This window comes from Echiichthys vipera, assembly GCF_963691815.1.
Source record: "Echiichthys vipera genome assembly, chromosome: 23".
In the NCBI taxonomy this organism is placed as follows: Eukaryota; Metazoa; Chordata; class Actinopteri; order Perciformes; family Trachinidae; genus Echiichthys; species Echiichthys vipera.
In genome coordinates, this window is record NC_139848.1 from 15764770 (window position 1) to 15790388 (window position 25619).

The 25619-nt window shown below is 38.5% G+C and overlaps 1 protein-coding gene across 1 annotated transcript; it reads right to left on the reverse strand.

Annotated features, from left to right (window-relative positions):
• On the reverse strand, positions 1–25619 carry gucy1b2 (guanylate cyclase 1, soluble, beta 2). The gene is made up of 17 exons (XM_083938061.1): positions 25605–25619; positions 24278–24351; positions 24071–24165; positions 21376–21536; positions 19176–19275; positions 16730–16905; positions 16549–16645; positions 12646–12749; positions 12425–12526; positions 11551–11644; positions 9662–9858; positions 9046–9169; positions 8819–8967; positions 6922–7068; positions 4575–4729; positions 4293–4474; positions 1–413 (listed from the first exon to the last, which is right to left on the reverse strand). Exons 1-17 carry the CDS (start codon positions 25605–25607, stop codon positions 211–213), a joined length of 2163 nt encoding a protein of 720 aa, XP_083794187.1. The 5' UTR covers positions 25608–25619; the 3' UTR covers positions 1–210.

A 25619-nucleotide genomic window follows, 5' to 3' on the forward strand; every position in this document is an offset into this window, starting at 1 on the left:
TTGTAGATATAAATGGTTTAAATTGGAATATATCCATCTGAATATTGTTCTGATTTCCATGTACAGCACCTTTAAACAAAGCTACTTTGTGTGAAGTGGCGCGCTCACTAAACTGTCACTGTTACATCAGTGTGGTTTAGTGTTAAGTGATCCAGCAAGATGGTATTTTCATGGTTGTCTTGTCCTCTCCTGGTTTCCTTGGGTTCTCAGTCAGAATAAGACACAGAGTCGGCTGTTGAAGTTTTTTGCAGGTGTGTTGGTCTCGTTGGTTTGGTTAGTCTCGTATGGCGGGGTGATGTCCCAGGCAAAACAGGAGACTGAGTCTGATCTGGTGGGTTCTGGGGCAATGACTCCGTCTGAGGGTGCGTCCTTTTGCACAGTCTCAGTTCTCACATCAGGCTCTTGGTCAGAATCTAAATTTAAAAAAAGAAGGACATTGTTTTTGTAACATTGTAATTTTTATGATTAATGACGAATGAACCATTTTACCCACACTATTACTCCTGCAAGTCCAAACATTCCTCAAACACATGGCAAGTTAGCTATTGCATTTCTTGTTTTCATACGCATTTCACTCTTTTTGTCGTTGTTTCAAAATGTTGTGTGTCAATGAAGAGAGCCATTTGATTGATGACATTCAAAGCCTCAAACGCCACGTCACAACAATAACTAACAGTCATATCTTGTGTCAACAATAATATTTGATATCTAGGCTCTATGGACAATGTATTTATTAGTGATTTTACTGTAACTTGAGTGAAAGTGTGAGATCAGTGAGGTGTTTCAGTGCTTTGGCTCCAGTCTGGATGAGCTGCTATACATTTAACATACCACCAGATGTCACAGAGAGAGTGCGAGAGAGAGAGCGCGAGAGAGAGAGCGCGAGAGAGAGAGCGCGAGAGAGAGAGCGCGCGCGAGAATTTGAAGGCAAAAAAAACATTATAAACAAGTCATAATTCTGAGGGGAAAAAAAGTTAAAACTCTGAGATTTTTGTAATGATTCTGATTTTTTTTTCTTTAGAATGTCCAGAGCAACAGTATTACAAATTTAATCAATAACATGCACATATAATTGCACATAAAAAGGGTGAAAGAGTGAGATGTTTCAGTGTGTTGGCTCCAGTTTTGATGAGCTGCTATCCGTTTAAAAGACCACCAGATGTCACTGTGCTGCTGAGTTTGAAGCTCCAAAGATTCAGAAGGATTCATCACGAGTTTGTATTTTTTTTTGTGCTGTATTGTCTCAGTAGATCAGGGAGATAAAGAAGAAGAACATTGTTTTGAGTTCAAAGTATTTTAAAGACCAGAAATCTGTTTTTGTTCTCACCATTTCAAGTCATAAAAATTCATAATTCTGAGGGGAAAAAATCAGAAATGAAAAGCTGGGAAATTGCAGTGTAACAGCAGCATTACACACAGACACATCAAAGCAGTAATATAAAAATACAATATGAAAGATACCTAAAAATAAAATGTATAAATAAGCGGACCAATTGTAGTGCAAATGTAAACATAATAATCTAAGGTGCAGTGGGAAGATTGTGAAAAAACGTACGGTGCTTCTGATTGTATTGTTTGAAAACTTAAACTGTTATTGTACAGTCTGATGGCATGTTTCAGGAAAGATTTCCTCTATCTTTCCCTTCGACAGCGGAGCTGGTGCAGTCTGTGTGAGAAGGTGCTCCACTGTCTGACCACTGTGTGATGGAGAGGATGCTGATCATTGTCTATGATGGCTAACAGTTTCTTTAGTATTCTCCTCTCCACCATGGACCCAAAAGACTCCAACCTGAGACCAAATACAGAGCCAGTTGGTGTCACTGGCTTAGATGCTGCCCAACAAACAGCAGCAAAGAAAATGGCGCTAGCAACAACCGACAGGTAGAAAGATCTCCAACATCTTGCTGCACACGTTGAAGGATCTCAGCTTCCTCAGGAAATAATCGGCTTATCCCCTTCTTGTACACAGCCTTGGTGTTAGATTTCCATTCTAGTCTGTTGTCGATCACCACTCCCAAGTATTTGTAGTCCTCCACCACCTCCCCCCTGATCCATAGTGGCTGTGAAGGCATCCTCTTCTTCCTGCTGAAGTCGATCACCATCTCTCTGGTCTTGCTGACGTTCAGCCTCAGGTGATTCTGTTCTGACCACTCTACAAAGTTGTCTACCAGTGTCCTGTAATCACCCTCATCCCCTCCCCTTACACACCCGACAACAGCTGAGTTGTCAGAAAACTTCTGCAGGTGACATGTCTCAGTGGTGACTGAAAGTCAGTGGTGTATAAGGTGAAGAGGAAGCACAGTTCCCCGTGGAGCTCCTTTATCACAGAATTACTGTATTTATCCCTCAACGGGGAAATTTAATTTTTTCACTCTTATTATACATGTTACACACACAGGCCCGAAATACACGCATGCACAGACAGGACCTATACATACAATTAAGGAGAGATGTTAGAGTGAGGGGGCTGCTCAACAGCACCTCAGCAGAGCCCAGGAGATGAACTGGCACCTCTCCAGACACCAGTCCACGCCCCATACATGGTTCACACAGGGGCTTGAACCAGCGACCCTACGGTTCCCAGCCAAGTCACCTATGGACTGAGCTACTGCCACCCCGCAGTGAGGGGGCTGCCAGTGACCGGCGCCCCCGAGCAGTAGTCGGTAGCCAGTAATCCAGGAGATCAACGAGTCGTCAACACCCACCACCCGCAGAGGCTAAATGGTGTTGAAAGCACTGGAGAAATCAAAGAAAGTGATCCTCACAGGTCACTGGTAATCCAGGGCTTGTTAATGGAGAAGCAGTGAACGGTCCAGTGTGGCATGGTGGTGTCCTCGCAGAATCTAATATAATCCTTTAATGCAGTCGGTCATTTTATCAATGTCCTCCCCATGTGGCTCACAGAGTACATCCCAGTCTGTTGACTCGAAGCAGTCCTACAGTGCCACAGCAATCTCCTGTGTCCAACTCCTCACTGTCCTGGCATCATATGCGTCCATGGCATTAGCATATAATAAATCCAATGTTTTATTGTCTCTGGTGGGGCAGTCAACATACTGATGGAAATGATTTAAGGTATGGTTTAGTGAGGCATGATTAAAATCACCTCTAATAGCCATGAATGCATCCAGATGTTCAGTCTGCAGTTTTGCGGTGGCCGAGCTGATAACTTCACAGGCCATCAACTGACGGGGGGACAGCAATTACAAGGGCGGGCGTGAACTCCCTCTTCCGACTTTTGGAACAATCTCTGTCTCCACGCACTAAACAGTAACCGGGAAGCTTGACGCTGCAGTCAGGGATGTGCGAGTGCAGCCAAGTTTCCCTGAAGCGAAATAAGCTACACTCACGGTACTCCCTCTGGGTCTTCACCAGCGCTGAAAGTTTGTCCATCTTATTCCCCAAAGACCTCACGTTTCCCATTATAATCGCTGGGACCGCTGTCTTATGTATTCTTCTTTTCTCCCTCCATTTGTTTCCAGCCCTGCAGCCCAGGTGTCTGCTCCGTTACTCCTGCGGGACCACAGGTCTGTCTCCGGGCAGCAGCACAGGTTTACACAGCGCAATAAGCTGTTCATGCATGTAAACAATGCCCCCACTACTACCAGCAAGGTTCTCTGTTACAAAAAGGAAAAAAAGGTAACAGAAGAACGCGGAGAACAGTAACAAAACTTAGGCCAGCCATTGTCTCAACGTTTACAGAATGTGATTAATTCGAACAAAACAAACGAAAAGACTGAACCACAAATAACAAAGTTAAAAAAACACGACAGGAGTTGCTGTTGCAAGCTGCCGCCTGAGGCAGCGGCAGAGAAAGAACACAAGTCATAATTCTAATGCTAGATGCAAAACCACCACAAAAAGATGCACATTGACTTAAAATAGATGCAAAACATCACAAAAAGATGTGAAATGTCCAAAAAAGTGTTTAAAAATAGATACAAAACAGATGCAAAATGACTAAAAATGTTCCCCAAAAAGATGCACAATGACTAAAAATAGATACAAAACACCACAAAAGATGCAAAATGACCTGATGGTGGGGCTCTTACAGGTCTGAGCCCCAGGGCTCTTTGTCTCATTATACGTCCATAAAGTGCACTCTTACATTTTGACCTTATGTAAACACAAACATTAAGTAATCAAGTATTGATGAATGCCACAAAAGTTAATCACACACATTATGATCAAATCTGTGTGAATGAATGTTTCATCCATGAAGCCCATTGTCAATCGTCTGTCACCATACCACCTTTTACAACGGACCTTTTCTTTTTTATAATTTTCTTTACCTTGTTTGCTATGGCCATGAAGGTCCTCGCTGTAAAGAAGGGGCCCTCCAACCTCTCTTCCCATGATGCTATCTTCAGACACCAGTGGGTTCCCCAACAGGAAGTAAGTGGTCATCTGGCCTTTACCCTTCACCTCAATCTGCCCACGCTCTTGTATGTTGAACCTGGCATCCTTTAATATACTGAAGAGGGGATGGGGTGGATGGAGAGGACACAGGCACAAAACCAGTGTGAATGGGAACAAGGGAATAGGGGGGAAGACACATCAATATGCACACACACCTGTATGTGGAAGTGCTGAGGTGGATGTGGTCAGGGAGTCCATGACTCTCCATCCTGGACGCCGTGTTAACAGAGTCTCCAAACAGGCAGTAGCGAGGCATCTTCTCCCCCACCACCCCAGCTAACACTGGACCAGTATGGAGACCCACACGGATCTGAAACATGCATATACACCGTATCAGAAAAAAAACAACATGCTGGCTGGAGTACATGTACACTATTATGACACAAACTCAAGATTAGAATTAGAAGTTGTATTGTAGTATCCAACTTCGAGTAAATCATCTGGGACGTAAAGACAACGCTCACGATTTATGTGCTCACACTGTACGTCGAACTAAATCTTTCCATGGATTTTTTTTCAGCAGATATCTTAGTTACAACAAGACTGAGCTAGCAAAGAAGTTAAGTGTTTATACGTGTGATGTTATTTTAGTTTGGGAAACCCCTCAATCTCTAATACTAACGTTAGCTTAAATAGATGCAAAACCACTAGAGAAAGATACAAAAGTGCACTTCAGAGCGGTAGGAGATTGTAACTGAACGCATCTCTGTCCGTTCTCCTTGCAAGTAAAACACATAACCTCTGGTCTTTCTCTCCTTTGTTGTGTTTTGGATGTTCTAGGTTGTTTAAACCTGACAAAACCCCATAATCCCTATCATGCTAATGTTAGCTTAAAGTGAAATACCGGCATAAAAGCATTTCATGGTCTTTTTCGACATGAATATACATCAAATAAGCCATCGAGACAAGTTTTTTTGGGGTGATCACCTATTAACAGAGAAATTCCGGACATGGCTAACACTGACAAGCTTGGGGTAGAGCGCTGTACCATCCCAAACAGCTTTTTTTTTAACCACTAATACTGCTCAAAATAACACCAAACCTCTGCATTAGCTTGATAAGAGTCCCTACACCTAAAAACAAAGCACCAATTACATTGATAGTGAACGCAGAGTTTATTACAAAAAGAAGACTGTTAATACCTTCCTCTTTGAACTGAACTGTTTGCTGCTATTTTGAGCAATATTAGTGGTGCAAAAAGCTGTTTTGGATGTTTCAGTGCTCTGCCCCGAGCTACTCAGTGTTAGCCATGCCTCTGTTAATAGCTGATCAACAAAAAAATGTCTTGATCATTTATTTGATGTATACTGCAGAAAAAGACTACGGGAGGTTTTTACACCGGAATTACACTTCAAACTAACGTTAGCTTTATCGATCGTGGGTTTTCCCAAACGGATTCAATATTGCACGTATAAACACTAAACTTCTTTGCTAGCTCAATCTTGTTGTAACTAAGATATCTGCTGGGAAAAAAAAATTCTAACTGCCTATATGGCTCAACATGAACAAGGAATTATTTCTGTGGCTTTTTATTTGGAGAGGAAATTGCCCCGCACTATGAATACATATTTTAAAGTGTTGCCAACTATTTTATCTATTCCTGTTTCCTTACTGCGTCACAAGTTAACGCTATTAGAGCATGACTTGGAGACAGCTAACATAGTTAGTCAGGCGCGTCGCTAGACCTGGGTATTCGGGGCTATAGTGACCTTGTCAACTGGAGACTTTCAGCTGAGTGCCTGCATAGTGACTGCAGATGATGAAAACAGGATCGTGTTTTTAAGAGAGATACTCACAGAGTGTATAAAAAGGAGATACTCTAAGATATATTTTACTACACCAGGGTGACAGGTACGTGGCCGGTGGCGCACTGGGTCACTCGTTAAACCCAAACACACCAGGAGAGAAAACGTCCGTCGGGGCAGTGATGTCTTCTAGTTTGCACAGTTTCAGGACCTGCAGTGGATTTAACCCGATGCACTCGACAACTACATATGTCACAATTGCATGTTCATCAGCCCAATTTAAAAAATTTCTTGGGGGACAAACCCCCGAACCCACGTCTGCAACAGACGCTGACCTCTGGGCTACAGCCCTGGATGTTTTCACTAGCTAGCACTATCTTGAATATACTGTAACTGTAACTATTATATCCATATATTTTTATTAATGTATTCATATACCTATATTTAGTTTTTTGTCTACTACAAGTTATAATTTTAAAAACTCTGAATTTAATGATTTCAGTAGACTATTATTGGTTAAAACACAACATATACTTTATAGTCCAGTCAAGTTGATTTCTATAGCACATTTAAAACAACAAACTTTACAAAACTTACAACAACAAAATTTACAAAAAAAACAAAAAAACAATAGAAAAAATATCGGACAATGTTTTAGAGTGTGAGCAGCAGAGTTGTCTATACATAGACAGTTTCTGACGTGCATTTTTTAAAAGTTTATTCTTACTAATTTAAATATTGTCCAACATCATTTTACCTGTATGGGTTCACCTGTTACAGGGTTGGTGACCTCTCTGGCAGCGATCCTCATCCCCAAAGCAAAGTTTGCCACTCTGTGTGCATGGGTTTCTGTGGGGACTGGAACACCTCCCACCACCATATATGCATCACCAATAGTCTCAACCTTTGGGAAACCAAGAAGCCCAAATATTTGATTGAGCAACATGAAATTAAATGGATACTTCTATCCAATACATATAATGACAAATATTTGACCTTTTGATGTAATCACAGTCTCTAGCATATACAGCAAACTTCACCTTTCATTTCTAACATCACATAACAAAAATACTTTATAATAAAAGTAATATTAATTGCCATACATGTCTATATCATGACTTTTAGCATTGGCAATTGTTTTGATTTGGGGTCTGATTAGAGATTGATAAAATAACTGGATTTGCCATGTGATGCCAAGTGTCTTTTAAGAAATGACACTGTAAGCTCTTCACACATTTTATTAGAACACAGCAATGAACTGAAACATCTTTCAGGCCAGTGCCGATCATGGCTTTCATCTTATGGTAGGCTACTGTATGCTCATTTCATTTTCAGATTCAAGCTACAGGTTGTGAACGGGGTCATCCCTATGTTCCCTGGTCGCATAAACCTCTGCCTTTGCTGATTTATGGGGCATTTTGTATGGGGGTAGTGTTGGGGTCTACACAGGCCTATTTGCCAGGGAATTCTGCACTATTTGTGGAAAAAATAACAGACTAGGGAACATCGAACCCTTTCTGTGAACAACGGAGAACATCGGACCTTGTTTTTTAAAAAAGGGTCCCATCTTCCCCGGTCACATACAAAGCGGGGAACATTGGACCTGGTCAACATAGAAGCGCTCCCTTGTGAACATGAATAACTCTTTTTCAGCCCACAAAGTTGCATCCAAGATATCATTTTTAAATTGGACTTTTTTAAAATTGGAATTTAAACTGAAAAGTATTAAAGGCTCCATCTGAATTGATTCAATAGGTCGTTTGAAAGGGACACGGTTAAGTTTGAATTAAAGGAGAAATATTTTTGTGCTGCAGGAAATCCAAATTGCAAATTTTTACCCAAAATGGCTGTGTGCTAGCTAGCTAACATTAGTTTTGTTAGCAAGGTCCACAAGCTGAACAAGACATTTTCAGGCGACCACAATGTTCCAATGATGTTACAATGAGTGATGAAGTGAAAACACACTGTGAGAGACTTTAACACACATAAATAAGCTCATGGCTATTTTAATGTACACACTGCCCTGGATATGTGTAAAAAAAACCTGTCGCTAGCACAGCAATCTGTCAATCATAAGAAAGCCTTGCCCTAAAGTGTACCCTGCGTTATGGTCTGTATGCCTCTAAATGGGACCATAATTTACTAAATTAGCATCATGCTGTCCTGAAAAAGACTTGAAACTAGAGATTGAGATCATAAACGCATTATGAAAATGTTTACTGAGGAAATCAATCAAGAGAGAACTTTATGCTCATTTTCTCATTGACTTCTATACAATCAGACTTCTTTATGGAGCCAGGGGAGTCTCCCCTGTTGGACATTAGAGAGAATGCAGCTTTAGGTCGAGTCTCCCCCTGCTAGACATTAGAGTGAATTCTGCTTCAAGTTGAGCCCCCTGCTGGACATTAGAGAGAATGCAGCTTTAAGTGGAACCCCACGCTGGACATTTGTGATAATGCAGCTTTAACTCACTTCACCGTTTGTTTCAGTTTTCAGACCTGGAAGCTACATCCATCTTTATACACATGTGGGAAACAGTGCATTTTAGCATCATTGTTTTAACATTAACATAACCTCATCTAGCAATATTTATTTCAAAATTCATATCATCAAGCCTAAACTTACCGTGGACATGAAAAACGTTAGGATAATACCTTGTAGATGTCGTGTATGCTGGTGAGTCGGTCGAACTTGGAGTACATGGAGTTGAGCATGTGAACAATATGGATGGGCTCACAGGCAGCACAGATGTTTGTGAAGGTTACCACATCACTGAACAAAATAGTGCACACCTCAAACTCCCCTGAAAAAGACAAGACACTTTGACAGGGCGAGAGGCAGGCATGTATTGATAAACAGCTAGGTTGACAGACAGACTGACCTGCCTCCACGCTCTTCCCATCTTTAAGCTGATTGGCTATGTGGCGTGGCAGCATGGCATACAGCAGAGTCTCTGTCTTCTCTTTTTCAGCCTCTAGGTGCCTGGATAGGATTCTCAGTTCCTCCTAAAGACAGACAGTGGAAGTATTAGTTCAGAATGACAGTTCATTGGTAAGCACTCAGGTTGGTGTAGTGATGGGTAAATAAGGCTTCATTGAGCCTCATGAAGCATTAGTTGTATTAGTTGAGCCCACTAGACGGAGCTCTCGGTTTAAAGAAAATGGCTCATTGATTGGTCATTCAGTGTGCTTTAAACCCTTTATTGAACAGAGAGCTCCATCTCGTGGCTGGCTTAATCATAGACTGTATAGATGGAAGTATTAAGGTTTGAAAACTGAAGTCAATGGGGAAGTTACTTAAAGCCAAACTCTCTCTAATGTCCATCAAGGGGGAGACTGCACCCTAAGCCTAAACTGACGCTGCTTAGCGCTCCTCACCAGCCCCGCCCTGTTGTGCAAATATGGTCATGTCTTTCTCTTTCTTTGTCTTTCCATCTTTCTTGCAAAGTTGGCCAGTATCTCACCAAAGACTACATGAACTTAAAGCTGCTTTCCTACTTTTTTCCTCTCCAATTGGTTGGTGAGCTCCATCTCAGCTAGACGCTGCTGGTTGAGGAGAACAAGGTCTCTGGTGACATCGTGCTGGGCCAGGTCAGCCAGGTGAAGGCCGACATCTTGAAGTTCCTGGAGGCTCCGTAGCTTCGGAGAACACAGGTACAACATACAGCCAAGAGACTCCATCCACAACATCTGACCTATAGAAAAATGTAATACAGGTTAACCCATAGAGAGAAACTTTAGTCACCTCTGCATTGTTTTACTGATAATATTTGGGTTTTCTGTGTAATTCCAAATATTGTGGTCTTGTTAGACCACATGATACCACGTAGCCCTTTCCATTGCAGAAATCCTCAATCCTTTTTTTAATCAGCTTTTGGTTCCTGGAAACATTAAGATCCATACATTATAGTAGTTTGATATGTTACTGTTGTAGAAGGTATTGCTGACTTCCTCTTGCCTTTTGCGTCCCATCATCCTTGCTGATGAGGCTATCTAAATAAGTAAGGTTCTGTTCTGCCCATAAATAAGTACGTGCAGATCTCATACACTCAGGTGGAAGCACATCACTGCCTGCCTTGCTTCACCAGTGCATGTTGAGGCACCACTTAAAGCTATGGTCTACCATTTGGAATAAGGTTTTATTGTGGTAGATGTTACATAAATATCCGTTAGTCTGTGCCAATACTGGCTTATGACTGTGAACGTCCCCGGTCTGTGTCAACACATGTTGGCATACATTAGCCATGTCATTTTGTTGGCCAGCTTCTTGCTCTGCCAGAGGGGGCGTGTCGTTAGGAGGCGAGGGAGAGCAATACGAGCGAATCGGTGAACACTGAGGGGAGGGGTTTGCTTGAGGGGGGGTGCTTTTTCAGAATGTAGACCATAGCTTTAAAGTTCCAGCTGGACAAAACGAAGAATGCAAGTGAATCGAGAGCCACGTTTTAAGGTGGACCAGAGCTGGGACACCTCCCTAGAGAGGCGCCCAGGGGGCATCCTTATCAAGTGCCCAAACCACCTCAACTGGCTCCCTTCAACGCAAAGGAGTAGTGGCTCTACTCTGAGTTCTTCAGAGGACTGAACTTCTCACCCTATTTCTAAGGGAGACTCCAGCCACCCTCCTGAGAAAACCCATTTCGGCCGCATGTACCTGCAGCTCCGTTGTTTCGGTCATGACCCTGCTTTCATGACCATAGGTGATGGTAGGAACGAAAACTGACCCGTAGATTAAGAGCCTTGCCTTCCGACTCAGCTTTCTTTTCGTCAAAACTGTGTAGTAAAGCGACTGCAATACCGCCACTGTTGCTTCGATTCTCCGGTCAAACTGACGCTACGTCATTCCCTCACTCTGGAACATGATCCCAAAGTACTTGAACTCCTTCACTTGGGGTAAGCACTCATTCCCTACTCGGAGTAAGTAATCTACCGGTTTCCTGTTTCTGGTTTTGTTTTTGTAATTTTATATATTATAATATAGAAAGTATTTCTCATTTATCAGAAACCAAAGAGTGAATCATGTGTTTTGTATGTAATTATCAGATTGTGGGTGATGGGTCTGTGTTTGTTCCCCTGCACTTCTGCAGTGGCCTGAAAAAAACAGAGACCGCCATTAGATAATAATCGTATTTAAAGTTTCCTAAATTTTACCCAAATTCATCAACATGTAGCATATACTGCTACAGATATTTCTGTCCACAGACAGATCATAATACACCAGTGCAGGGGTGGAGAGAGTGAGAGTGAGTGAGTGAGTGTGTGAGTGTGAGTGTGAGTGTGAGTGTGAGTGTGAGTGTGAGTGTGAGTGTGTGTGAGTGTGTGTGTGTGTGTGTGTGTGTGTGTGTGTGTGTGTGTGTGTGTGTGTGTGTGTGTGTGTGTGCGTGCGTGCCCACCTCTTAGTTTGAGCATGGTGTGCTTGTCTTTGTTGCTCTTCAAGACAAATTGACTGTTGATAAATTTCCTGATGCTATCAATTGTAAATGTCACCTGGAGGACACAGATAGAGGCTGTAAATAACAGTTTTAATTGGTAGTGGAAAATTATGTGTGGGATTTAAACTTCGCACAGTCAAGGGATTCAGAAAACAATGCATGTATGTTACTATTTTAGATTGACCCCACTCATATCGGCCTCACTCAGTGCGTTTACATGCACAGCAGTAACCGGAGTATGGTCTTTCCCCAGTTAAGGCATTAATGTAATTATTGATGTTCTCCCTGTTTACATGAGTGGGGAAGAATGGGTAAATGACGGCTGCAACTCTTCCTCCGGTACAGTAGGTGGCAGTCTGCCAAGAGACATACCAAAAGGGAAGAATTGCTTTAATGTCCAGTTCAAAGTCACATTTAATATTACATAGCATGCCTTTTGCAGTTGAGCGTAGACATTGGACTCAGAAGAAGTGGAAGAAAAGTATTAGTATTAAAAGCAAGGGAACGCAAAACATTGTGGGGAAATGCCAAAGTAGTCCCTAAGAATCTCAATCAGTCCCATGATATGGCTGGCACTTGGTTCAGTACTTGGTACAACAAAGCAATTTTTAGGGTTCAATATCTTCAGTCGCATAACTTCCAGAGCCATGGTTCTGTATGACAGATCTAAATAACGGAAAGGCACAAGCAGATGTCAGAAAAATAACGTCTTGGTTCATAGGTGCCCTAGTAAGGACAAGAAAAAGATCTGAATGAACGACTTTACGGCCACATTTCACACAATCTAACAACTCTGTTCGGATTTCTTTCCCTTGGCTCTGTGTATATGATTTACCTGTGGGTGTATAATGGTGAAGCACTGGTCCAACGTAGCATCGCTGGCGTACAGACCTGGGAGAAACTTTTGTATGTTCACCCCCATCTGTCTTACCTTTAGCTGTTAAGACGGCCCAGAACAGACAGACAAGGTATCAGGAGTTGAAGCTGCAATCAACGATATTTTAAGTGCGCCAATGAATATGATTAAAAGAAGCAGATGGACACATGGAGCCTTACATCCTCACCAAAGACGATATGGAAGGGGAAAGCATCGCAGAAAGCTTTTTCTTCCACCCACAGCTTGTTAGGGTAACACGGACTGAAGTTGCAATGGAGGCTGCCTGAGAATGAAATCCAGCACACTGAAGCTACCCTTAAAACATCACGTTAGCTAAAGCAAAATGTCCATAGGCTCTAATACGCTTCACTTAAATTAAAGGTTGAATATGGAGAATGAGCAGAACACTGCCATCTAGTGTCTCCAGATCATGAAGAACAACAAAAAAAATTCCAGCACTCGGGTTGCCATGTTTGTCAGACCCGGCCCAGTAGTCTACAGGAGACCGGAGTCAGTTTGAGCCTGTTTGAACATATCCTATCCGGCAAATCGCACCATAAAAACAAGTAGTGCAGAAGAGTTTGACTAGCAGTAACCTTTGATCCATTACCATTAGCCATTAACATGAAAGTTAGCTTACTGATCAAGGAGAAAGGTAGCCATTTCAGCGTGCGTTTTAATGCTGTTGAACTCTTTTATTTCAGTCCATGGAGTGAATGCTTGGCCTATATTGACTCTGGTTTTTGCCCGTGTAGGATCCCGATAGGAAGTCCTCTTTTGTGAGTCCTTTGTGTCTGTTTTCTGCTCAGCGTCACAGGAAGGGAGTGGGAGGTAAGACGTTTTTTTACTTGTTTCAGTATGAGATAAGGTGTGTTTTACCACCCTTAAACCCTCCTAGGGTAATTAAACACAGAACTTCAGGACGGAGGACCTTTTATCCTAAATCAACGTCAAATCTGACCGTGGTCTCTGTTCTGGAGACAGAGGAACGTTCAGTGAAGGAACAGGACTTTGAAAGTTTGAAAAACAGTTAAAGTTTGATGTTTCATCGCAACTGGCTGTTCAAAGACATTCATGCAAATGTGTAACAGTGTATGCATTATTTGTATCTTGTTTTGATTATGTTTATGTGGTTTCAGAAGTGCAAAGTCTCTGTCTAATTCCTGAAATATTCTGTGTTTTAATAATATTTCCCTTCACTAGGGTTATCTGTTAAAACTGCCTGCTTAAAGATTTTGGTTAAATTCTCTTCTCTCTCCTCCGGGAGATGAAGGAAGACAGACACAGGTGTCTCACTCTCTTCATCTTCATTTCATTTTATTTACTTCATCTTCTTTTCAACTCTTCTCTCTTCTCCCCCTCTTCTGCTTGCTGCGTTTTTGTTTTTGTTTTGTTTCTTTTGTTCAACTTTCATTAACCCAAAGTTCGCAAGAGACGTTACTTTATATTTTTTTTCTTGTTAAAATATTTTTGTTTTAATCTATTTTTATTGCACAACTTTATAAGTTTTCTACGCTACGTTTTATCTTTTATAAAGTATAGTAAAACCCCTCGTACTGTCTTTGCCTTTTTGTCCGGCCGGCAAATTGCATTGAACTCTGGACACCAGTCCACAGAACCGGTCAGCACCTTTTTTGTCAACCAACAAACAACAGCCAGAGGCAAGCCATGTGCAGATCTGCAGTCACCTGAAGAGCTGAATCCAAGCCGGGACGGGAGCAGACAAGCCCCGCAGATCCAACTGCGCAGCTGACCCAATCTACAGACCAGAACTCAGGTCCGCCTAACACTGGGACTCAGACCTACGGAACCTGCATCTGTACTGTAAGACGCCAGGGCGACTGTAATATCAACGGCAAAGTAAGGTTGGCCTTTTAATACAACTCCTGGTTTAAAACGTTGATGATGATTAAATTCTGATCCGAGTTCTGTTGACAGGCTAATTAGAGCCAGTTTACGTCCGCCAGTAATATTATAAACCAGCCCCGTAGGTCTGAATCACCCTGGTCTTAAACTTATTATATCCACATTTTACCCTATTTCACTCATCTATTCAGTGTTGCACTATCCTGTATTCTCCTTGCTAGGTAGTCAAATAAATGTTTATAACTTTACGTCGTTGTGAGTCTTCCCTTCTGCGCAGAAACTGATGGTCACTGATAAGGCTGTGGTACGAATTACCGCGTTCGAGACGAGACTGATAAAATTTAAACAATCAATTACTTTAAGTGCTAACATGTATTAAACCTTCACCAAAGTTTAATAAACATCCTGTCCTATTTTGGTGTGGTGCCCTACTTTGAGGTAAAATAAATCCTAAATTTGAACGTTAATTCATAATTAATTCAGCAACTAATATATTCTAGCCATAATACGTGTGGGCTCACTTCCCTACACCCGTCTCCGGGCACTCAGCTGCTGGGACAAACACCCCCTTCACTGAGTCTCCGAAGCAGCTAGAGGATTGGCAAACTCCATTTCACCCAGTGCCAGCCTACAGAAGCTGCACCCAACAACAGACAACCCTGGCAACCCACAACGCCCAACGCTATTAGCTCGTACAATGAAAACAGAACGTGACAGAAAGTAAATGTCAAACCCGTTAAAACATTTAAAATAATTATTCAGACTAAATATATATTTTATGGAAAAGCAATTCTTTAATTCGCTACCCCTCAGAATGTCCCATGGGTGTATTATTTTTTTAAATAAAGCTTTTAATAAAGATACCACATATTCAACCTTTAAAGATATAAGCCTGCAGATTTCGGATATCTTTTTTTAAATTACATTCAATAGTTATATCTCAAGAGTTGTTTTTAATCTGCCAAGTCCGTGCTGGTTTCAGATTGACCCCAGGGATCACATGAAATAATGCAGCATGTAATCCATTCATAGACTGTATGATAGAGATGGACGTAGCTACTGTGATGTCACCCGTTGGTTTGTGGACTACCGCTTTGAGCCAGGAGAACATCTTGTTTTGTTTTTTTAACCCGGACGTGACCATATTTGGTCAAGAGGGCGAAGCTAGGGAGGAGGGCTAAGCAGCTGCACTAAGCCAAATGCTAAAGAAGGAAATTGATGATTTTTCAACCACCTGACGGGTGAGCGAGGTGCCCTGTTCATTTGTTGCAGTGACACAGAGCCAATTGAAAATCACCAGTTTCCCTTCAGATAATGTTACTGGTAAACAGTGGTGCTAGCTAGCTGACATAATCTTCTTTAGCAAGGGTCACTGAATGCTGATCAAGACATTTTAAGGCAACCACAAGTGAAACCCACTGGACAAACGGTAGTATTGCAACTCCTGTGTTGGTCACGTGATTTCTCATTGACATACAGAACATGGCAAAAGAGACGTCTGTTAATCTGTGGAAATTGCAAAATGGGGATTTCAAGATTTCAGAAATTGATCTATTAAATCCAAAATCATTGGTAAATTCTAGAAGAGCTGCACAATTAAATCATAATTCCCACTACAGATAGCTGAGCGATTAACCAGACGTAGCCGGCTCAGACTGGGAAAGTCTCTAGTGCACCTGCTCTATGGGCCACACAGTGAGGAAGATCATCTGGATCATCTTAGATATAGACAGTTTTTTAAAAATTAATTTATTTTGGCTTCATGCGCCACTGAGCAGCTTGAAACTACAGACTGAGACCATGGACTGATTGGGAAAATGTTTACTGAGTTAATAAAATCAAGTGAGAAATTTAGGCTCATTTTCTCATTGACTTCTATACAATCACGCTTCCTAATTGAGCCAGTGGAGTCCCCCCCCCCCCCCCCCCCCGCCCCCTGCTGGTAATTCAAGAGAATGCAGTTTTAGGTGGAGTTTCCGTCTGCTGGACATTAGAGAGAATGCAGCTTTAAGTGGAGTCTCCCCATGCTGGACATAAGAGAGAATGCAACTGTTCAGACCTGGAGGCTACATCCATCTTTATTATACAGTATATGCATTTAGCACAAACACTAGCTACTTTTTAAAAGCCCTCTTCATTATAGTATAGTTTATATTTTTGGAAATACTAATTTACTATATTTCCATGACTTCCAAGTATGAACATATAAAGTTAACCTTTTTCCGAGACAACCACAGCTCTGATCAGGTCCCAGCCTCTCTTCTTCCCAGCCAGTGACACACACCGATCCCTCATTGTTCTTAATAATGCTTCCTGGGGAAAATCACGCAGACCTCAGGTGGACCAATAATCAGAAACACACAAAATAGAAACATATTGAAACAGACCGAAACATACACCCACCCTGTGACTGAAATGATCCCGGTCTCCAGTCTTGTTTGCTTGGCTGGTCTGTTTGATCAAAAACACAACATGCTCCTTCTTCCCTGTGCGCTCATCTTCCTCTGATTGATTGAGAACCACCATGGTCACTTTGCTGTGAAAAAAGTCTCTGGCAACTGCTTCTATGATACCTGCGGAAGGGCGAAAAAAGAGTTAAGGATATTTAGGTAGACAGGGGTACCAGATAATCCTCAATGTGTGGATTCATAGGTCAGGCAGGCAGAAACAAAGGCTGGGAAGCTCAGGCGGATGCAAACTAGACAATTTGTTTGAACCATAAGGCTCAGAGACCCCTGGATTCTGGGGGTTAAGATGAATCTATCAACTTCATAGACCGTATAAAAAAAACAGTTGATCCAATTGTACTCATGTCATACGTGCAGCTCGAGTTGAAATATTTTAAATTGCGTTGATACACGAACGATGCTAATTTCACCATTGATTTATATTTTCTGGATTTGCCATTTATTTCTATTTTCTGTATTCACCATACATTTCTTTTTCCTGTACTCGTCATTTATTTCTGTTTTCTGTATTCGGCATTCATTTCTATTTTTCTGTATTCGCCATTAATTTCTATTTTCTGTATTCGCCCTTTATTTCTATTTTTCTGTATTCGCCCTTCATTTCTATTTTCTCTACTTGCCATTAATTTCTATTTTTCATATTGGCCATTCATATCTATTCACCATTAATTTCTATGTTTCTGTAGTCACCATTAATTTCTGTATTCACCATTACTTTCATTTTTTTGTGTTGGCCATTTATTTTTATTTTCTGTATTCGCCATTAATTTGTAATTTCTGGATTAGCCATTCATTTTTATTTTCTGGATTTGCCATTAATTTCTATTTTTTGTAATGGCCATTTATTTCTATTTTCTGTATTCACCATTCTTTCCTATTTTATGTTTTCACCATTCGTTTCTATTTTCTGTATTTACCATTACTTTCATTTTTTTGTATTGGCCATTCATTTTTATTTTCTGTATTCGGCATTAATTTGTAATTTCTGGATTTGCCCTTCATTTTTATTTTCTTTATCTGCCATTCATTTATTTTTCTGTATTCACCATTCTTTCCTATTTTATGTTTTCACCATTCGTTTCTATTTTCTGTACTTACCATTACTTTCATTTTTTTGTATTGGCCATTCATTTTTATTTTCTGTATTCACTATTCATTTCTATTTTCTGTATTCGCCCTTCATTTCTATTTTTCTGTATTCACCCTTCATTTCTATTTTCTCTACTTGCCATTCATTTCTATTTTTCATATTGGCCATTCATATCTATTCACCATTCATTTCTATGTTTCTGTAGTCACCATTCATTTCTATTTTCTGTACTTACCATTACTTTCATTTTTTTTATTGGCCATTAATTTTTATTTTCTGTATTCGCCATTGATTTATAATTTCTGGATTTGCCATTCACTTTCCTTTTTGTATTGGCCATTTATTTTTATTTTCTGTATTCGCCATTCATTTCTATTTTCTGTATTCGCCATTCATTTTTATTTTCTGTATCTGCCATTAATTTCTATTATCTGTATTTACCATTATTTCCTATTTTTTTGTATTGGCCATTAATTTATATTTTCTTTATTAGCTATTCATTTCTATTTTCTGTATTTGCTATTCATTTCTATTTTCTGTATTCGCCCTTCATTTCTATTTTTTTTTGTATTCGCCCTTCATTTCTATTTTCTCTATTTGCCATTAATTTATATTTTTCATATTGGCCATTCATATCTATTCACGATTAATTTCTATGTTTCTGTATCCACCATTCATTTCTATTTTCTGTACTTACCATTACTTTCATTTTTTTTATTGGCCATTAATTTTTATTTTCTGTGTTTGCCATTAATTTGTCATTTCTGGATTCGCCATTCATTTTTATTTTCTGTATCTGCCATTCATTTCTATTTTCTGTATTCACCATTCCTTCCTATTTTATGTTTTCACCATTCGTTTCTATTTGCTGTACTTACCATTACTTTCATTTTGTTGAATTGGCCGTTCATTTTTATTTTCTGTATTCAGCATTGATTTGTAATTTCTGGATTTGCCCTTCATTTTTATTTTTTGTATTGGCCATTCATTTTTTTTCTGTATTTACCATTCATTTCTATTTTTCTGGATTTGCCATTCATTTCTATTTTTTGTAATGGCCATTCATTTCTTTTTACTGTATTCTCCATTTATTTTTATATTCTGTATCTGCCATTAATTTCAGGTTTTCTGTATTAGCTATTCATTTATTTTTTTCGGTAATCGCCATTCATTTTTATTTTCTGTATCTGCCATTCATTTCTATTTTCTCTATTCGCCATCCATTTCTATTTTGTGTATTTTCTATTTCTGATGCTGTGGACGGAGGAAGTGTGCTTGACTTTACCAGGTACAATGTGGTACAAGCCCTTCCTGTCGGAATAGTAGTGGAGTAACATCTTCCCATCATTCGTCACCTCCACTCGGAAAGACGGTGCATTCATTTCCTTAAAAAAAAGGGTATGATTCAGTTAAGTCAAAATAAGTCAATCAAACAAAAAAGAAATCGAAAAACACTAGTTGTCTCTACAAGGTACACTTAATGTAATGCCCCCCTAGCTATAACTTCCTGAAAGCATCATAACACTTGAAAATGTAATACAATGTCCTGACTCAATTTGTAACTAATCTGTTTTCTTCCTTTCAAGTTTGTTTTGATGTAATATTTTTTTTGGATAATGCAAAATGTTAGAAATAATACATTATCTCAGAATGTGCGCTAATATACAAAATGTTTAATACTGTAACCGTTTCATAATTTAAAGTTTCTTTTATTGTACTTAAGCTCGACTTTTTTCTTTATTTTAAGTTGAAATAATATCAAACTTGATTGCAGAAACTCCAGAAGATCAGTCAAGGTAAATAAGAAAAAGAACATTTCAGATTTAGGTTTAATGCCCCTTTAATTGATAATACCATATCAATTGTCATCTATATTGCATCTAAATTTAAATTCTGCATGAAGCAAATGTGTTATATTTCCAAACAGGGTCATATGTTAGTGTTTTTAGTATAACAGAGACTGGCAGTATCACAGTCTGTATAGTAACAATGCACGTTATATTTCTTTGGAAGCAGGCAGGCACAAGTTGTCTTTAGTTGTGCTACAAATCCTAATAACTCCAGATACACCGCACTATTTACTGTTTAGTCAATAATTTACCTTTTTTTTTTTTTTTTTTTTTTTTACAGTTGATCAACTGTTTATTTATGTATTTACAGTTTATTCACAGTTTATCTACTGTTTATTTATTAATTTACAGTTAATATACTGTATTTATTCGTTTGCAGTCTATTAATTTATTTACAGTTCATCTACTGTTTATTTACAGTTTATCTACTGTTTATTTATGTATTTACACTTTACGTACTGTTTTTTATAGTTTATCAACAGTTTATTTTTTATTTAAAGTTTATTTACTGTTTATTTATTTATTCATTTCCAGTATATTTACTGTTTATATATTTGTTTACTGTTCATTTACAGTTTATCTATTGTTTATTTATTTATTTACAGTTTAATCATCAGTCATCGCTTTTCAGCATTTTGGCTAAGATCGAGTGTATCTGTTCTTATTCTGCAATTTCCCAGCTTTGGGATCAATAAAAGTAGTTCTATTCTATTTATTTATTTATTTACAGTATATATGCTGTTTATTTATTTACAGTTTACTTACAGTTTAGCTATTATTTATTTATTTAGTTAATTTACTGTTTATTTATTTACAGTTTATTTACTGTTTATTTATTTTTTATCTGCTGTTTATTTATTTAGTTTATGTATTTATTTACAGTTTATCGACTGTTTATTTATTAACAGTTTATTTACTGTTTATTTGTTTAGTTTATTTACTGTTTATTTACAGTTTATTTATTTATTTACTGTTTATTTACTATTTATTTACAGTTGATCTACTGTTTATTTGTTTACAGTGTACTTATTTACAATTTAAATACAGGGTATCTGCTGTCTATTAAGTTACAGTTTATTTACTGTTTGTTTATTCATGTATTTACAGTTTATCTATTTACAGTGTATCTACAGTTTATTTATGTATCTATTTACTGTTTATTTACAGTTTATCTACTGTTTATTTATTTCCAGTTTATTTACTGTTTATTTATTTATTTGCGGTTTATTTACAGTTTATTTAATGTTTATTTACTGTTTATTTACAGTTTACCCACTATTTATTTATTTAGAGTTTATTCATTTATTTATAATTTAGTTATAGTTTTTCTACTAGTTATGCATTTCATTAGTTAACTTACAGTTTTTCTTCTGTTTATTTATTTATTTACAGTGTATCTACTGTTTTGTTATTTATATACAGTTTATTCACAGTTTATTTCCGCTTATTCATTTATTTACAGTTTAACTGTTAATTTATTTATTTACAGTTCATTTATAGCTTATTTATTTAAAGTACATTTAAAATTTTTTTTACAGTTCATTCATTTATTTACTGTTTATTTACAGTTTATCTACTGTTTATTTATTTATTTATAGTTTATTTAAAGCTCATCTACACTTTATTTAGTTATACCTGATAGGACAGAGCCAGGTAACTGTGCAGAGCATCCAGATTTCCGATGAACTCAACGAGATTTCCTCCCAGTGTCCTCAGCATGGTGTCGTAGCCCGCTTGTTTACAGAAAACAAAGAAATGCTCTCCAAAGAGCTTCAGAAACACATCAGCAGAGACATCTGAAATGTCAGCACACATAGGAACAGTATCACACAACTTTATAGACTTATATAAATACATGACTACTCATTCTGGAGTCTGACCTCACAGTGCACACCTGTTGGTCTGATTATATTACATTTTCAGCTCGCTGATATTCAATTACAGCATATTCCCAAAAGTATGTAGAGCCTTGATAATCAAACCCTTGGGAAGAGCTAAGTCTTCTGTTGACATGCCTTTGATTGAATAAACACATCTTGTTATGTTTAACACATCTATGCCCAGGGGCCCGCTGTTTTATCACTGCCAGATATGACCTATATCAATAATTCGCTTGTCGCAAGAAGCTGTTTGCATCCGCTGTTGTGTAAACTATTCACCCTTTACAAATGTGTAGCAAACCATACTCTGACCTTTAAGTGTTTGTTTAGCAGTGACCTTATGAAACAGGAAATTAAATTGAGCTCTTAGAGATAAAAAAAAACAACAACCCAGAAACAAACAAATAACAACAACTAAAGTTTCTGAGTGTAAGCTGTTTCATCAGGGACATTCTTAACACTTGAGTTACCGCACAGACTGCAGTTCACCCCCCAGACACCTACATGCTTCCATATGTGTTAAAGTGCAAAATATTATATACTGTAAATATGATCTCTAACTACAGTAAATCCCACATTTATTTATTTCAGTTTATCTACTGTTTATGTAATTATTTACTATTTATTTATATGTTATTACTCATTTACTCTTTATTTGCCATTTATTTATACTTTTGTTTATTTTATACTTTTAGTGTATTCACAGTTTATCTACTGTTTATTTACAGTTTATTTATTTACTGTTATTTACTGTTTTTACAATTGATTTATTCATGTAGTGTTTATTTATTTATTTACTATTTATTTAATGTTTGACTACTGTTTATTTATTTTAAGAGTTTATTTACAGTTAAATCATTAATTTACAGTTTACTTACTGTTTATCTATGTATTTACAGTTTATTTAGTTATTAACTATCTATATATTGTTTATTTACTGTTTATCTTCAGATAATTCATTTAATTTACTGATTGTTTACGGTTTATTTATTGATTTACCGTTTATTTACAATTTATTAATTAATTTACTGTTTATTTACAGTTTATCTACAAATTATTTGTTTGATTTACAGTTTGTTTACAGTTTATTTTTTGTAAGTGTAACATTGAAAAGATCATTCATTATAATGCAAATTAATGCTGAATATAAAATAATATTGAGTTCTAGTTGATATAAGAGAAAAGAATAAGATGTAGGAAAAATGTGCTGAAATTAATTTAAACCTTTTGAAAGTAATGATAAGTGGTGATTAATATATTGCAAATTCAAATTTGTATGAATAGATCAATATGACTCATTATGGAGAAAGGCAGGGATAAATAATAACTACATATACTTCTTCCCACTCTTTTCAATTCTGTGAATTTTTTAAATGTTTTTCTAATTGTCTGACTTCAATGGTGCGATCATTTTTGTTATGTTTTACTGTTTTTGTTTTCTGTTTTAATTTTATTTACATATCTGAATCAATCGATTAATCACATTTGACAATATAATTACAATATGTGAATGACTTTATTGCTTTACTAATCTATTGAGCAAATTTGATGTCCACGTTTTTCCAGATTAGCCGGATTTCTTTTTTTTTACTTCCTCCTTGCAATCCTGTGCAGATAATTACCAGTGCAGCTAATGTGATAACTACTGGGCGGCAGTAGCTCAGTCCATAGGTGACTCGGCAGGGAACCGGAGGGTCGCTGGTTAGAGTCCCTGTGCTCTAAAATCTATCCATTGATTGCATGTATATAGGTCCTGTTTGTGTGTGTATTTCGGGCCTGTGTGTGTAACATGAATAATAATAGAGTGAAAAATAAAGGAATTCCTCTTCTTCACTGTACCTCCCCAATCCCTACCATAAACTGTATAAAAAATGGATGCAGCCTCTCCATCGAGGTCCTTTCTCTCAACTTGATCCAATCGTTCTCGCCTATTGGAGTCACCATTTTGTCAGACTGTGACTCCGCCTCATTTCCTCTTACCCAAAAAGGGCATGTATGTGATGTTGTCCATCTGGCTGTAATATCCTGAATTAGCAACATAGGCTGACAGAACGTCAATAAAGAGGCCACGCCCCTAATTATACATCAACTTTAACCTCTAATAAAATAAAAAACTAGCCTGGTACAAAAACATTCACCCCGCTCAGTATTGTCATGGAGATATGACCTAGAATGTTTTTTTTTTTCTACCAGGCCTTAAATAGGTTTAATTATGCTGTGAAAACGGCCTGTTTAAGATGGGGGTCAAAGAGAAACTACTCTACTATGAAACCTTCCCCTAGTGGACACTTTGGGAACTGACATTTTTTGGCACTTCCTGATTGGATCCACCACAAAGTCGCTGTCTTGGGGGCTTGGTCCCAACTCAGTCTTATAATAGAGCATTATCAGTCCCATGGTATGTGCATCAATGGCATCAAAATTAATGGAAATAGAATTTGGACTCTTACCCAGCAGTGAGCAGGCTTCCTGCACAAGGCTCAGGGTCAGGATATCATCGTAAACCATATATGTCATGAAGGTATCCTGGACCCCTGGTAGAGCGCTGTACAAAGACCTTGACTTTTATTATTTTACTACATAGAATTGTCATCACAATTATCATCTTGATCCTGAGAAGTCATGCATATACTATATGTCTGTGTATGTGCCCAAACCTCAGTTTGTCCCAGGTCTCCTGGCCAAACCTTTCCGTCACCAGAGACTGGAGGCAGCTGTTGATGAACCCGTACTGCAGAGAATACTTTATCTGGTCACTACTCTTAATTAAATTCAATGTCACAAACTGATAACTGACACAAATCAATTCAATGAGCATTGAGCATTAAATGTAACAGCACTGCTGAGAAAATACAGAATTTGTATATAAATATTCATATAAAATAGAAAAGGAACTAAAATCCAATAAAAACAGATGTTGTTCAGTGTACTCATACAATTCGGCGTTGGTTTCGAGTCACTGGGTCAAGCTAAGGGTGTAAAGATGGGGAGAGTACCTATGTTACCCGGGTCAGATGTTCCCCGGTTCCTATGTTCCCAGGGTTCTATGTTCCCCGCTTTGTATTTGACCGGGGAGCCGACTCTCGTAAAAGGTCAAACCTTGAGCCTAACAGCGCTATGGTTACTTATAAGGGAGAACAACATGGCTGACGCGGTATCTACGTTAGATACGCCTGTGATGGAGCCTTCTGTCCGTCCTTTGCGTACATTTCGTCCGTATTTCTGCACATATCCTGCAAGCTTGTGGACGTGTACCAATACGGACCAAACATTGCAGTACCACCAGATATCAAGGGGGCACTCTACACTTTTAATTGCCTTGAATAGCTGGAGCGAGCAAATCATCAAAAGTTCAGATGAACATCCTGAAATACTGAAAGTTACGTTCGTCGTCAGTTTTTCTTATCTGTAAAACCAATGACTGCAATTCTCCTTCTACATTCTGGCATGCATTTAGTTGTCTTACAGACCACCACCATCTACAACGCTGCCCGCCATTTTGCCTCCACAACAGACGCAGGGTAGTTATCTCCTCCATCGTCACCATGTTTGTTGTTGTCCTGTTGTTATCGGATCCGGGCGGAACTGACATTTGCGACGTCCTCTAGGAGATGTTTTCTCTCAACAGGAAAGGACGCATGAAAGCATGAGGGCAGTGACGATTAGAACGATTACAACGTTGATAACGTCCCTAGTTAGACATGAAATTGGAGAATAAATAAGCCTTTATACTCAATTGAAGAAGTCAACTTCAATAAGGAGTCTGTTTTTCTCGATCTCTCTGCCCCAAATTATTTCCTTACAAACCCCAACTATATTCATTCCTTTGCCTCTATGAAAACCTCAAAAAATTACAATCCAAAATCATTAGATTGCACAATCCCCAGTTATTGACAACGTTACATCATCAGCATGCAATGGTTGTCATTAGTGATCCCCATGAGGGTTTGTCTTTCGTCTATCAAAATATAAAAACGTACTCACCATGTCAGTGTTTGC